We start from the raw sequence: 15396 nt of genomic DNA on the forward strand, positions 1-15396 counted from the left end.
TAAAGAGCTCCACTAGCCAAAAAACAATTAAATCTGAGGAGGTATTTCATTCTTTTCTCTCCCCTAGTTCCATCACTTACACAAAGCATAAATAGCACAATGTTTTCTTGCCATGATATACCAGGAAATGATGATGTTCTTTCTGAGGAAGAGGCAGGACACAGCAATGGAATTCTAATGGTGTGCACTAATTGTTCCACTCTTCCTTTGAGATGCCCAGGACAAGCAGAACAGCACTAGCTCCTCGAGAGCCAAAGTTTTAGTGGATTCCTCAGTCCAAGTTCTTGTGCCAAATACTTGATTCCAATGAAAGTCATAAACTGAGCGTACATTGTGTTAGCCATTCTGGGATTAGTTGTCTCCTTATGAAGGGAAGAGGCGGTAGTGCACACACCCCAAAGTGGAGAAGACAGAGTTTCTAAAAAGATGAGCTGTTTTTACATGCCAGGTTTATGTCTAATTTTCAAGCATATATATGCTCTGTTCATCTGGGATTGAAGAGGGAAGATGATCCAGATTTAAACTGATAGATGCATATAATATTGTGGGCTACAGGGAATTTGAGTGCAAAAATTATTAAATATGTGTAAAGCAGATGGTGCATATAGATGGAGAGGAAGAGAGCAAATATCTGGAAGAGTGGAGAGGTTCAAATTTTTTCAGTTTGAAAGGTGTCCTGCTTCCCAATACAGAGACAAATTCACTATGTACCCAAAATTTTCCTTGAGGATTTGTTCTTGGGTGGAAGGGAGCTTCTGTAGGATGTCAGCAGGAAGGACCTAGCAACTATTTAGGAGCTTTGCAGATGGTTTAGTTTTGTTAACTCTTAGACCTTTGCCAGTGTTTGTGGCTGATTATTTGACATGAATTGGGCACTTCTCATAAACTCCATGACATGGAAGTTACCAAGCCTACCATGTACGTTGGAAGTACAACAGGATGAAAAAACATGCACAACAGATGTCAGGATCTTTCAAAAGAGAGAGGAATGTTTTATCCTCAATATGGTAATAATGCCAATGCCCTGCAATGCTATTCCAAAATAGAGCAACTTCTGTGGTATCAAGAAGAATCTAGAGATACACCCTGCAGATGAAGTACATAATACTATTGTACTACAAGATACCCTGAATCGTTAATGACAGTGTGAATGATGCCCATTGTAGGTTAATTAATTACTTGCGTTTAATTCTGTTATTTTTTGAACAACTATGTCCTATGCAGTAGGAGATGAGTGTTACATCTGACTTGGCACTGTTACTGCAATGAAGTCATCCTCAGGGACTTCATCTTACATACAGGGTTCCCAATAGACAAGTCCAACAGTTTTCCATTGTATTTCTCTTATGAATTATGTGAAACATGTTTGCTGGAGTCTTAAATCAGTCCAACCCCCTACAGCTTAATATCAATACTGCCAGTCCATACTGGCATATGTCTTGTGCAAGAAGCTTTCTCTTCTTCAGAAACAACTATTTTAGACTTACTCAACCCATTTAGGTTAGGCATTTGGGGCTTCTCTCTCCAGACTGTCTCAGCAAAAATAACATTTAAAATTCATAGCCCTTTTTTCTCTAAAATGTTTGTTTCAACTTTAGGAATGACCCAAAATTTTTTGTTCTTAGGTGAGGCAAAATTATTGCCTCAATAAGGCAGGAACCCCAAAACACTTAGCAGTGAAAATGACACTTTTGTATTATAGCTGGGATGTTTTGCAGTACAACTTTTCAGTTTAACCTTCACTTTGGTTTATTCTTATAAAATCTCATGACTTCTTCAAACCTATGCTTTTCCGTAGACTACTTTCTAAGAGATTTTCTGGTAGAAAAGAGCTATGTTCCAGCTGCTGAGCTTTACTACATTGATATGCTTGACAGACATTTGTAGATACATCCAAATTGAGAAAGAGAATATTTACAGTGCAATCATTTCTGTACTTGTAGTTCATAGATGAGATCAAATAGCTTTAAATTAGCTTTAAAATAACTCATTTGCAATGTGCAAGAAATATAGCCAGGGTTGAAGACACCTCTGTTGTGCAGTTGTGGTTTATCTGATTTCAAGATAGCTCAGCAATTCTACAGTTACAGCTCTGCTGTGGCTGCATTAAAGATTTTCTTTCTGTCTGGAGGAAACACTCCACTACTGAAATCCTGCCACCATGGTGACCAGCACAAGATCTTACTTCCTGTCCTAACTGCAGTCTTAGTCAAAGATTAAACTCATCACATGGGACTGAATGAAATAAAGCGAAGTTTGGGCTGGGGCTGAACTCCTTAAAAAACGAGTCTGTGCTATACAAAAGCTTTAGGTGATACTAGATTGCTTTGTGACCAAAAGATGTGACCAATGTCAACACACCACTGAACATCTTTCTCAGTTTGCACACTATAGACTGTGCAAATCATATGGGAATGCTGGAGATGAAAGTTCTGGCCTTAAGCAAAAAGGTAAAAGGAACAGCCAGACTCATCTTTCTTTCTTTTCCCTCATCCGCCCCTCCTCCTGAGAAAGCAGCAGGCACCATGTCATTTCCTCCTGCCCCTGCAAGCAAGCTGAGATCCCCCACACCATTACCTCATCCTGCCGAGCAGCTTGAACTCATCCCCCCTTTTACAGCCCCTGGCTCTGTGTCTGCTGTCACCCATTTCCTGTAACCTTCCTTCAAAATGCATTCACTGCAGCAGCAATCTTTTGGCTGACTGCAGTGGGCCTTATAGAGCTGAGAGTCTGTTTTGTTCAGTCCAGAGAAAGTTTTTTATGTTTTTTCTTGGGGTGGGGGAAGGTTTTTTGTTACTAGCTGGTTTTTATACTTTATGTTTTCATTCAAGCACTGGAAAGTGTAAGAACAAGAATGTCAACAACATTATGTAAACATACACCTCTCATGCAGTCAGGATGACTACAGCAGGCCAAACATAACAAACAGACTGGATTTATTTAGATTTAAATTTATTTAAACCAGAAAAGTAAAAATTTAATTAGAGAAGCAATGTCTTCTTATTCCTTATTCCCTACAGAAAGTATGCATAGCTTCAGGATCTGAAAATAAAATCCTGAAATGGAGAGATTAATACATTTGAAAAGAGAAGGGTTAAAAATGTTTGTGTCTGATGACTCTTCCAAATAATAAGCTACATACATTTTCCCTGTAGGGAGTTCTTAGAAATGTGTCAGGAGAGGCTAACTAATCTGGTTTGATGTGGGTTTCATTTCTAGTCTTGCAGATGCATGGCATTATACATGAAAATCTTTGTTAACCATACTGGCACAGCCCAGCAGGCTTCCCAGATATGCCATCTCTCTGATTGAGAGTTACCTTTACTGATCATCACTTCAGCAGAAACCGAGTATGATGAATTCCCTCCTAAAACATTACATCCAGTACAGATCGATTTTGATAAACAGCAAAAGGTTTTCAGTTTTATTAGTAACTGAGTGGGCCAATGGTTATGGAAGCAACGATTTATGCTAGACAGTCTCAGTGATTTTTTTCAATTCAGTGATTGCATTGCAAGGGTATGAAATGCCTCACATTCTTTCCTAGCCATAGTGATTTCTGACCCAGAACATAAGCTTCTTTCCCTTCTAGACAGCTGAGACATCTGTATGTTCTTCCTGGTATGTTCTTCCTGATCCTCACTTAGGTATTTAGTGGATTATATTGGACATTCAGACACAAGAAGCATAGTCTGTTACTCAGCTGTCAACATTACTATTTGCTTGTACTGAAGTCTTGGCCGGTCACTGGGAATGCACTATTAAACATTTGGTGTATCAACAGAAAGAGATTTTTCTTGCTCTCTCTTTGTTTTTTGAATATGGAGGAAATGCTTACAAACAGCTGCAGGTCTACCAGTTTCCATTACCTAGCCTTACATTGAGGGGCTACACTCAAAGGAAACATCAACCAAATATAACGCTGTAGTATTGTGACATTGATAAAACACTGTGACATGTACTGCAGACTGGAAGCCTTTTGCTCACAGCCAGGTGCAGGCAGAGGCCTTCCTGGCATGTTAGTCTCTGCTCTGCTGCAGATGGAAGGGCAGGGAGAAGGCTTGAGATGCTTGTAAGATGTTTTGTGCACGTTTGTTGTGTGCAATTGTTGCTGGTATGAATTGTTGAAACACAACAGTGAAAATCTTTTCTTCTCACTTTCAGGACAAGAGTGCTTGGTCCAGTTACAGTTAGTAGTTGTATCTTTCAGTTGCCAAGTACAAAGCAGAATCTTAAGGCAGTGGGTTTTTGCATGTTTCTGTGATGTTGTTTGGCAACATTGATAATTGTAACTTTATAACAAATCTAAAGCATTTTAAGAAGAGAAAATATTGCAGGGGTTTCATTTGCGTGTTCCTCTTACCACACGTAGCTGTTTCACTGGATGTGTTTATCAGTTACCAAGGCAACAGTTTCAGATCTGTCATGATTACCTGTATCATACCCACTCATCAGAGATGTGGGCAAGCTTTGGAAACTTCTATATTGCGGAAATGCTGCTAGTTGCTAGGACACAGGAGCTTTCAAATGCTGTCTCAATGACAATGCTGATATCACATGCTTATTTCAACAGTTTAAAAAAAGTCATTAAACGATTAGTTTGCTTAAAATATATTTTGCTATAAATATATTAGAGTCGAGAAAAGAGCTGCTTCATCAATGCATTATCATAGTTCTATAGATGTGCTCATTTAGAAAAAACAAATATCTTTTTAGAAAAGCTGATCAATTGTTATTTAAAGCCAGGTATATTGTTGAGCCATAACTGATATGGGAAACAGCCCATATCTATGTCCTAAAAAAGTTTGAGAACATTGGACTTTAACTCTGTTATTCTCCTTTGTTAGTCAAACGAAATGTTCATTGAGATTTACAGGAATCCTATACATCCTACATGCACGGAGCAGAGAAAGAAGGAGCTGTCACAATACCCAAATTTCAGTAACTCAGAGAGACTCAGTTGGGAAACTTTGCAGACATGTGGCTGCTTTGGGGTCACAAGACAAAGAGTGAGCAACTGTTTAGCCTGCTCCATGGTAGCAGCAGCAGCATTTGTTAGCAAGATTTTCTGAATGAATTGCCTTCACAGGGTTCATCATCTCTCTGCAGTCATCCAGCTTTTATATAAGAAAAAAAAGATATGAGTGGCCACAGATCTCAGCACTTCTTGACCATTGCCCCAGTCTCTGAAATAAGCAGCATGCCTTAAATAATATCGTGTAAGATCTGATCCAAAACCTATGGTTATTATTATTATTACATTATTATTATTACATTTATAAAGGGGAAAGTGCTAAAAAAGCAGTTTCCAGATTCCTTGTTTTCATCTTTGCCCTTTTTGCAGCTTTCAATTAATAATGAGAACCAGGCTAAGACAAATGGAGTTATACAGAATTATGAAAATGACTACTGGAATAGAATTATGAAAATTACTACTACTATGAGCACTAGGGAAATTTTGGTGTTTCCTATTTTTGCAAGAAAAAGCCAATAAAATCACAACGTAGTCTGTGAATTTCTTTGTTGCTGGAGCGGAGGTGTGTTGATCAGATTCTTTGGTTTACTACGCAGAGGATGCCTGGTGGAGAAGGTAGGTGGAGAACTTACCCTAAGCAGGGAATTTTCTACTGCTACCAGGATAGCAAAGACATCTCTGCTTCTTTCTCCATGACTCTTCCTTTCCCACAAGTTAACAGCATGAATACCTTGGAGTGAGGGAAAGGAGAGGGAAAAACAGGGTTCAGCCATGTCTCCCTGTCTGATATAAGGAAATATTGCTCCTCTATAGCTTTGATTGCTCCAGGTACTGGGCAGCTCCAAATGAATTAACTGCTCCCAGCTGCCTATAGCTCCCACTCATCACACTGTACACAGTGCTGTGATGTATGGGTCGCCAAAGTAGTAATACAAGGAGCTCAAACTCATTCATCAGCTTCACTAATTTCAGTAGAGTAAAACCTGCCTTTTCTTTACCTTCACCTTGCACCTGTATTTTGAAGGGGTCCGGCTGAAGTCTATCCTCTTTAATGGCCTCAGGCTTCACAAGGGGAGGTTCAGACTGGACATTAGGAAAGAATTTTTCATGGAAAGTGTCATTGGGCACTGGAATAGGCTGCCCAGAGAGGTGGTTGAGTCACCTTCCCTGGAAGTATTTAAAGGATGGGTGGATGAGATGCTGAGGGGCGTGGTTTAGTGATTGATAGGAATGGTTGGACTCGATGATCCGGTGGGTCTTTTCCAACCCAGTGATTCTATGATTCTTAGCTAATAATAACCTCACCCTTTGTAGTCAGCTTCATCATCTTGGACCCTCTTCTTCAGTGCCCTTGCTGTCTTTGTCCCATGACTCTTTTCTCCAGCTGACACATTCCTGGTATTGTTATGCCATGTGGTTCACCCACCTTTCCGAGCTCTCCATCAGCCACCCGTGCAGGCAACTTGCCATACTGCTGGTTGCAATGCACTTCCTCTGGTACCTCAGCTGCTGCACTTCCTTTCAGAAATTCTAGAAGTAGACTTTAACTTCTTGTTTTAGTCACTTGCTTACTTCCATGGCTGACAAACAAAGCAGCAGCCCCAGACTCTGATGATGAAGATCCACAGGTGAATGCCAGAGTTGTTTTGAAAAAGCTGGCCAAGACCAATATTCTTTTTTCTCATTTCTGTTTCTAATTCTACCGTTTGCTGCAGCTGATGCGTCCCATCAGAATGTTGGGTTGAAAGGCACATTTTTGCCCTCCACTTTCAGCTAAAAATTCTTCCTCTACCAAAAGGCAAGAGGTAGGAGTTACTATGGCAGGCTGTATGAGGCAGCTTCGAAGGAAAAATAAACAGTCTTCAAATCCACCTTATTTTTGACAGGGTTCTAGGAGGCTCCACAAAAAAAATGATTAACTCAAGAAATTATTAGAGAAACATGCAGGTTTTTTTGTTTTTTTTTTCTTTTTTTAAGGTTCCATCTTCACTTTAGAATCTAAATCTGTAAACTGAGGCATAAGTGAGCACTGTTTGTGCATTGGGAATCATCCACACAATAGTATGCAGTATATTTACTCTTGCTGATATATATATATATATTTAAATGCACATCTGGCATTGTTTTAAAACCAAACCTCTTTTCACGGGTAACAATGTCTTTGAGTCATCTTTTCCTTTCCAATTTATCAAAAGTAATTTCATAGTGTTAGGGCAAATTAGAGCAGTTTCATCAGTTATTTCCTTCCTTCCTGTTCCACCAGTGGTGCAGGCTTTGAAATCACTTCTCGAAAACATCACTGCATGCTGCAATCACAAAACATTTGGGCCCATCAAACTGCTGAGCACCATTCCTACCAGCTCCCTGGCCAGGCAGCAGACCAGCATGCACAGCCCAGGGGATAAGCCCTTTTTGCTGCCCCTCGTCCCCCTTCTCTCCCCGGTCCCTGGCTGGGTACAGGACACCCGGATTAATTTTGGCTTCCAATCTGCCCTCCCCTGCTGCTCTCTGGCCAACATCCAGGCTTGGCTTCCACCTCCACAGCAAGCTTGGGCTCCCTGTGATACCAAAAATGCTGGCAAATAAATTGTCTAAGGTGCATTTTAGAGTTTTAGAAAGCAAGCATCCTTTATCAGGCCTGGGCAACACGAGCGAGTGATCTTCATCAATCATGTGCAACAAGACAAAACCTGGTTACAGAATATATTTCCCACTTATATGCATATGTATAATTTTTCCCAGAAATCTTATGCATGTTCTATTAATTTTCAAGGACTACTTTTAATGTTATTATGAACTTTACAACAGTCAAATATCTTGTTAATTTGGAGCTCTGGAGCCAGCTTTGCCTGACCTTGCATCCAAGACAGGGAAAGACTGCAAACAGAGGTGATTACAGAAGAAGACACATCTGTTCAGCACAGATCATACCTCACACAAGACGTTATCATCTCTAAAGAGTGAACAGTGTCTTGAAACACACTGAAAGAAAAACAGGCGATTGGGAGACATCCTGACCAGCTTTCAAAAATACAATTACTTGGAAGAAACTTAACTCTACTTTAGCTTAAATAAAAAATATTCCACTTTTTGTAACAGTAACTGCTTCTTGTATCAGCTGATATAGGGCCTGAGGATGGGCAGTGAGGCTGGGGATTTCATTGCTGCCCCTACAAGGTGTTCTCAGCTGGGAAGGGACATTAACCCCAAAGGGATTCATGGTGGGAGCAGGCACTTCTCCTGATCCCTCACTCTCAGGAGGGTGCAGATGGCACTGCTGCCGGCCACCATCAGCCCCATGGCCATCTCAGGGGGTGGCAGAGCCAGCTAAGCCAGGGGCTGGCTTCATCCAGGGTAGGGAGGCTCTGCAAAGGGATCTGAATGGGCTGGATCAATGGGCTGAGGCCAATGGGCTGAGGTTCAACAAGGTCAAGTGCAGAGTACTGCACTTGGGACACAAAAACCCTATGCAGTGCTACAGGCTTGGGGAAGAGTGGCTGGAAAGCTGCCTGGCAGAGAAGGACCTGGGGGTATTGGTTGACGACTGACTGAACATGAGCCAGCAGTGTGCCCAGGTGGCCAAGAAAGCCAGTGGCATCTTGGCTTGTATCAGAAACTGTGTGGTGGCCAGCAGGTCCAGGGAGGTGATTGTGCCCCTGTACTCGGCACTGGTAAGACCGCTCCTTGAATCCTGTGTTCAGTTCTGGGCCCCTCGCTACAAGAAAGACATTGAGGTCCTGGAGCATATTCAGAGAAGGACAAAAGGTGAAGGAGGTGAAGGGGCCAGAGAATAAGTCTTACAAGGAGCAGCAGATGGAGCTGGGGTTGGTCAGCCTAGAGAAAAGGAGTCTGATGGGAGATATCACTGCCTACAACTGCGTGAAAGGTTACAGCGAGGTGGGTGTTGGTCTCTTCTCCCAAGCAACAGGTGATATGATGAGAGGGAATGGCCTTAAGCAGCACCAGGGGAGGTTCAGGTTGGACATCAGGAAAAGCTTCTTCCCTGAAAGGGCACTGGCAGAGGCTGCTCCGGGGGGTGTCCGAGTCCTCACGCCTGGAGATGTTTAAAAGACGGAGGGATGAGGTGCTTGGGGACACTATTTAGTAGTGCACAGGTACGGCTGGGCTTGATGATCTCAAAGGTCTTTTCCAACCTAGAGACTCTGATTCAAGGATCCTCCGGGCCTAAGGTCGCCTCAGCGTGTAAGGACCCCGCGATGCCACACGAAGACGCTACCGCGGGGCGGGCGGAACGAACGAGCGGCGGAACGTGCGGGCGGCGCTCAGGCTGCCGGGCGGGCCGGCGATGGCGCGGTTGCGGGTGCTGGAGCTCTACAGCGGCATCGGCGGGATGCACCAGGCCCTCAGAGGTACCGGCGGGCCCTAGCCCGACCCCGGTGCAGCCCCCTAGTGCAGCCCCCCAGAACACCCCTCCCCCAGCGCAAGCCCCCGAGTGCAGCCCCCGCAGTGACACCCTCCCCCCGTGCAACCCCCCAGTGCAGGCCTCCAGTACAACCCCCTAGTGCAACCCACCAGTTCTACCCCGTAATGCACCCCCCAAGTGCACCCCCCAGCCCACCCACCGTGCAACTCCCCCAATACGTTCTCCCAGTGCAACCCCCTTAATACACACCTCCCAAGGCAACCTCTCCCCCTCCTTCTGAACTTCCCCCCAGTGCAATCCCCCCTCAGTGAAGCCCCCCAGGGCAACCCCCCACAATGCACCCCCTCTGTACACCACTCCCGCCCCCCCACCCCTCGCCGTCTTGCAGGGCAGGCCACGGCCCTGGGTTGGGTGCTGCCTCACAGGCCGTCAGGGGCTGCATGGGGGTGACTTATAAGGGGGATTTGTAACTTCGTCTTGCTTGATGACATGTTTCATTCGGGGTCTGTGGCCTGCAGGGCGGCACCAGGATCACGTTGGGGTGGAAATTGAGGCTCCGTGTGCCTTCTTCAGCCCAGGCAGCTCTGAGGAAAGCTGTGAATTTGTGTTTGTTAATACATGTTCTGTCAGCTACCGATGCACCCTTGCTGCAAATGAGATCAGGATCGTGGAGACACACAGAGTGAAGCGTTAGCCAGAGTGTCCCATTGGCACGTGCATAGACTTGGTTTTCATGGTGCATAGTTGGGTGAATAGCTGATAGGTGATCCAATGTGCGCCTGACCATATGATGTTGGTATAACATTGTATAAATATAAAAACTGGGATCAAAACTGGGATCTAAACAGGGACAAAGAGTCTAGGTGCCAAGGTGAATTTTTGATCTGGTACAAGAAAAACTTGAACTTGCTTTACTGAATTGTTAAAGCGTGCTCTGTGACCTTCAGCAAGTCCTGTAGACTGTCTGGGACTTGGCTCCTCCAAATAAAAAATGGAGCCAGGGCTATTGATTTCCTTTGTAAAGTACCCTGTGCCTTGTTACTTTGAAGTCCAGATTTCAACGCGTATTTGTATAATTTATGAGACTCACCAGAATAATTTAAATTGTAACTAAAATCCTTCAACTACTTAAGATTTCATTGGCATTAGCAGCCCTTCTGTTATACTCTGCAATAGAGAGTATTGTCTTAAAAACATCAGCTGAAAACCTGGCTTATCTTGTTTTGTGTTTTTTTTTTTCCAGAGAGCTATGCAATATTAAAGGACTATGCTTCAGAGCAGAATCAGTTTAGCATCATTTATTTGCTTAAAACATACTCAGAGTTGGCAGTGTGGCAATTTTTCTGATACTTTTTTTCTTGAATGTGTATATATATTTTATATATTTATAATATATAAAATTACACAACATACAAAACAGGTACCTACATTATTCTTGTAAATAATCTGAACCACATGTCGTAAGGATGCATTTTCCTTATTTCCAGATACATTCTTGGAAGAGCAAATTATATCTTTGCATGGAACTGCAGATTTTTGAGGGTTTTTTCCTGGAATGACCAGAGAGTGTTATACATTGTATATAGTATATATAGCTGTATAGTAAAACTTTGCTTTTGTAGTAGTCTTGTTTCTGAAGTGATGGGGAGCCTTCTTCATGCTATAGACAATCACCATATTTCTTTAGGAAATGGACTGTTTCTTGAAACTTAACCTACACCATGGTCCTTCCTCAGCTGTTTGCACTGTGTTGGTGCACGTATGTATGTAACAAATCTTTACTGTATGTTATCTGTTATTAACATAATAATAGGTGTCTTGTGAGTGTTCAGTAGTGTGCTGCACATCCTGTGGATGGCCACCTACGAAAGCATCATTTGCAAAACAACAAATACTTAACAGGATGGTAATATTGAGAATGCAGCCTTGGAAGATTGTCAGAAGATACACTATTTGAGTGATGCCCCAGTGGATAAATATTGTGCATGTGAAGGCTTGAGCTCATATATCATCTTGTGTACTTTGGAGGATGAGGAAATTAACCAAAATGGGTGGAAGTATGGATCTGACGGAGGGTAAGGAGGCTCTGCAAAGGGATCTGAACAGGCTGGACTGCTGGTCTGAGAGCAATGGCATGAGGTTTAACAAGGCCAAATGCCGGGTCCTCCACTTGGGGCACAACAACCCTATGCAGTGCTACAGACTAGGAGATGTCTGTCTAGAAAGCTGCCTGGAGGAGAAGGACCTGGGGGTGTTGGTTGACAGCCGACTGAACATGAGCCAGCAGTGTGCCCAGGTGGCCAAGAAAGCCAATGGCATCTTGGCTTGCATCAGAAACAGCGTGACCAGCAGGTCCAGGGAGGTTATTCTCTCTCTGTACTTGGCACTGGTGAGACCGCTCCTTGAATCCTGTGTTCAGTTCTGGGCCCCCCACCACAAGAAGGATGTTGAGGCTCTGGAGTGAGTCCAGAGAAGAGCAAGGAAGCTGGTGAAGGGGCTGGAGAACAGGCCTTATGAGTAATGGCTGAGAGAGCTGGGGTTGTTTAGCCTGGAGAAGAGGAGGCTGAGGGGAGACCTCATTGCTCTCTATAACTACCTGAAAGGAAGTTGTAGAGAGGAGGGTGCTGGCCTCTTCTCCCAAGTGACAGGGGACAGGACAAGAGGGAATGGCCTCAAACTCCACCAGGGAGGTTCAGGCTGAACATTAGGAAAAAAATTCTTCACAGAAAGGGTCATTTGGTACTGGAACAGGCTGCCCATGGAGGTGGTTGAGTCACCTTCCCTGGAGGTGTTTAAGGCACGGGTGGATGAGGTGCTGAGGGGCATGGTTTAGTGATTGATAGGTATGGTTGGACTCGATGATCTGGTGGGTCTTCTCCAACTTGGTGATTCTATGATTCAAAAGTCTTGTATTATTTCCTGAAAGGGTAAATTTATTTCCAAGCTTACTGCTTCTCAACTTTATGAATGTGACTGCATCAGCATGTTGCAATTTCTGTTCTTCTAGGCTTACACTTGACTGAAGAAATTACAGTAAGAACGAATAGTGAGACTGAGATTCTTTTGTAGTGGTGCCAGCCAAAACAGATGAGTGGACTGTGCTTAAAGGAGACTTAAATTATTATTCATGTAGTACTAGATAGTACTAAATGTTTAAATGCCAATTGAAATTTGCAAAGTGGACAGATAATGCTATTTGCATTACAGTTGGTATAACTTTTTTTCAAATCTAAATGCTTGTTTTTCTTGGAAGCATATGAGAACTCAGCCCACAGGCATTGTGTTGTCTTGGAAAAAGTCCAAACCGTAGAATTCTAGATGAAAATCTTGAGTGTTGTTAAAACTGATAATCAGGCAATTTGAATAAGAAGTCTTCTATGCAATTTGCACTGAATGAAGTATTTAATGATATGTAATTTATATAAAACTGGTTTTGATGAATTGTATGACATTCAGGAATACTGATATAGTCAGGCATTTTGATCCTTCCTGCTGTTTTCTCTTTCCAAGTTTCTTGGACATCTGGATTCAGTTTTCTTACACAGTTTATAAAGGAACAAAGTAAAGTCAAGGGGGGCTTCAGTGTTTGCTTTTATGTGGAAATCAAATAGAGAACAGTGAACATTCCTCTAAGCATTTTAATAATAGGGTTTCTGCTGTGGCTTAGGTCTATATGTATACATGAAACCATGCTATTTGAAAATGTCTGATGCAATTTTTTTGGATATCATTTAGCAAATGGCAGATTGTTTGGCATCTTCCATTTAAATCAAGTATGGAAATACTAGAACGGTTCTTTTCCACATGAGTAGGAAGCTTGAAAGCAAGCCCTCCGTTTTGCCAGTGCTTTCATAAACAAGGTAGATGAGCGATGAAGATTATACATATTACTTTGTTTTCATGGTATGGCTTCTAGTGAATCTATACTATCAAGAAAAATAATAGGAACATTGAGAAAAGAGAGAAAGCATGGAACACTTCAGTGGCAGCACCCTAGGAAAGTGACTTGTCCTGCAAAAGGGTTTCTGTGGCTCTGGTTCAGTGTTGGTTCCTGGCTGTGTTATGTAGCCAGTTTTATGACCAGTTATATTCAGCAGAGCTGGTCTAACTTTCTATTTTTTAGTGAAATTTCAGTGAATATGCCAATTGGCCAATAGGTATTTCCCAGGAAATCTTCTACCTTGAAGCCCTTTTTGCCTGTAATATTTGTGAGAATTAATTGATACGTTTTGTTGCAGCTGGTTTGTATGTTTAATTATCTTGTCATATAAATCTGTCTTGTAAGATGTAGCTGGTTTAGGTTAAGAGATAACCTGTCTTAAGGGTGTGAGAATGCTTAGTTGTCTTGTAAGATGCAGCTGTTGTAGGAGATAACCTGAAGGAAGTCTCTTGACATGGTTGGATAATCCAAAAAAATAATGAGCATTCTTTTAAAATTGATATGGTTCTTTGTCTAAAATTAGTATATATGCCCACTGCTTTTGAAAGATGTTATGCCTTTTTTTAGAAGGGCATCCCATTCAGTGCTGAATTGTAAAATAAAAATATTATTGCCTTTGCTTCGAAGACTTTTGTCCTTTTCAATATTTTACCAGTGAATTGATGTTTCTCACATATTCCATAACCTCAGTTTTAGCATAGCATATACTTGAGCTTGCAGGACAGGGATGTTCCTTGTTTTGGCAGCTGTCATTGAAGTAGAATGCATTTGGCATCAAGTCATATTCACCTGGTTTTAAGATTGTCCTCGCCTACAGGCAGAAATAATTGAATTTTAGTAATTTTACAGAAGTTAATACTCTTATAATTGTCTCTCTATTAACAGTATTGAGAATTTATTAGTACCTAGTTACATAGTTCAATTGAGGGGTTTTTGACAGTGAAAAGGAGACTAGTCCTCAATCTAGATATCAGTCCAGAACTAAGAAAAATCTCAAGGAAAGTATAGCTCTGTGCTGATAATTTAGCTGCAGGTAATTCAGCATATGCAGAACTTCTGGTTTTAGATTTTGAATGCTTTATAACTGTATTTTAAGTTTAACAGAATGACTTGCATAGAGGTATCATTTAATATGTCGAGCTAAGAGATGGGAATGCATTTCTTCCTTCTTCCCACTCCGTGCTCCAAAATTTACAAGATTTATAAAGGTTGATATTTGGATCATATATATGTCTAAACCTCTGATACTTCGTATGTGTGTGAATGTATTCTTTATATTTAAAGTGAGAGTTTCTGCAGTAAAAAAATAGTGCTTTATTTTTAGAAAATCTATGGCTACAAATTAATTTCCTTAGCAACTTTCCATCAAACAAACAGCCTGCTCTTCCTCATTCCCAACCAAAACAAACTTAAGCTGTCTTATTAATTTAGGCAGTTTTCCCATGAAAAATTGGTTCCAGATCTCTGCCGTAAGTGTTTGTAATGTGCCAGTTCACTGAAAATAAAAGTCTCTGTACGTAAAACACAGAAGGACATATTTTAAGAAATACTGTATCTTTGCAGTGATAAAGTTGGTGATATTTTTCCTCTGCAGTTATTATATTTCAATTTGTTCTACTCTATCATCTCTGTTAATTCATTTTGTTGGATTGTGTCTGTGAATTGCATAGTGTAATAAGCTGGTGTGCCTAATTATACTGAGCATAGCTGCCTCAGGAGGAGAGGCAAAGGAGACAAAACTGGCAAGCAACTTTAGGATTCAGCACAAATCAAAACAGAAATATTTCCATTTTGAGCAAGTTTTTATACCTAAAACCATTTTGATGTTCTCTAAAATATAGCCTTTTGGAACACAGGATGGTGCCAGTTGTGCTACCATGTAAATTTTTGTTGTTTATATAGCTGAACACGAACAAATCCTGTACAAATGGAGCAGTGAAAAATGCTGCCAAGTGTCCCGCAGGAAGCAAGTATTAAGTTTAGTGATAGTCATGTTAACTGTAGCCATGGGCAGTTCATCCTAATCATTTCAGCCAAGAGACAACTCAGCAATGAAATCTTTGCTCTGTTTTAAAAGGAAATGGGACTGACAAAACA

At 41.7% G+C, this 15396-nt stretch overlaps 1 protein-coding gene across 4 annotated transcripts in view; it reads left to right on the top strand.

Annotated features, from left to right (window-relative positions):
• The first annotated feature begins 9208 nt into the window (after positions 1–9208).
• The window catches only part of TRDMT1 (tRNA aspartic acid methyltransferase 1), a 31498-nt gene continuing 25310 nt past the window's right edge, over positions 9209–15396 (top strand). For 3 of the 4 annotated variants that reach the window (XR_011337640.1, XM_069859555.1, XM_069859556.1), the window contains exon 1: positions 9215–9345. Coding sequence is in view for 2 of the 4 variants with exons in the window: in XM_069859555.1 (XP_069715656.1) it covers positions 9282–9345 (64 nt within the window). In the remaining 2 variants the exon portion in view is untranslated. Of the gene's footprint in view, positions 9346–15396 lie in introns of all 4 variants that reach the window. The other variant, XM_069859557.1, reaches the window with a different exon arrangement.

This window comes from Phaenicophaeus curvirostris, chromosome 6, assembly GCF_032191515.1.
Source record: "Phaenicophaeus curvirostris isolate KB17595 chromosome 6, BPBGC_Pcur_1.0, whole genome shotgun sequence".
Taxonomy (NCBI): domain Eukaryota; kingdom Metazoa; phylum Chordata; class Aves; order Cuculiformes; family Cuculidae; genus Phaenicophaeus; species Phaenicophaeus curvirostris.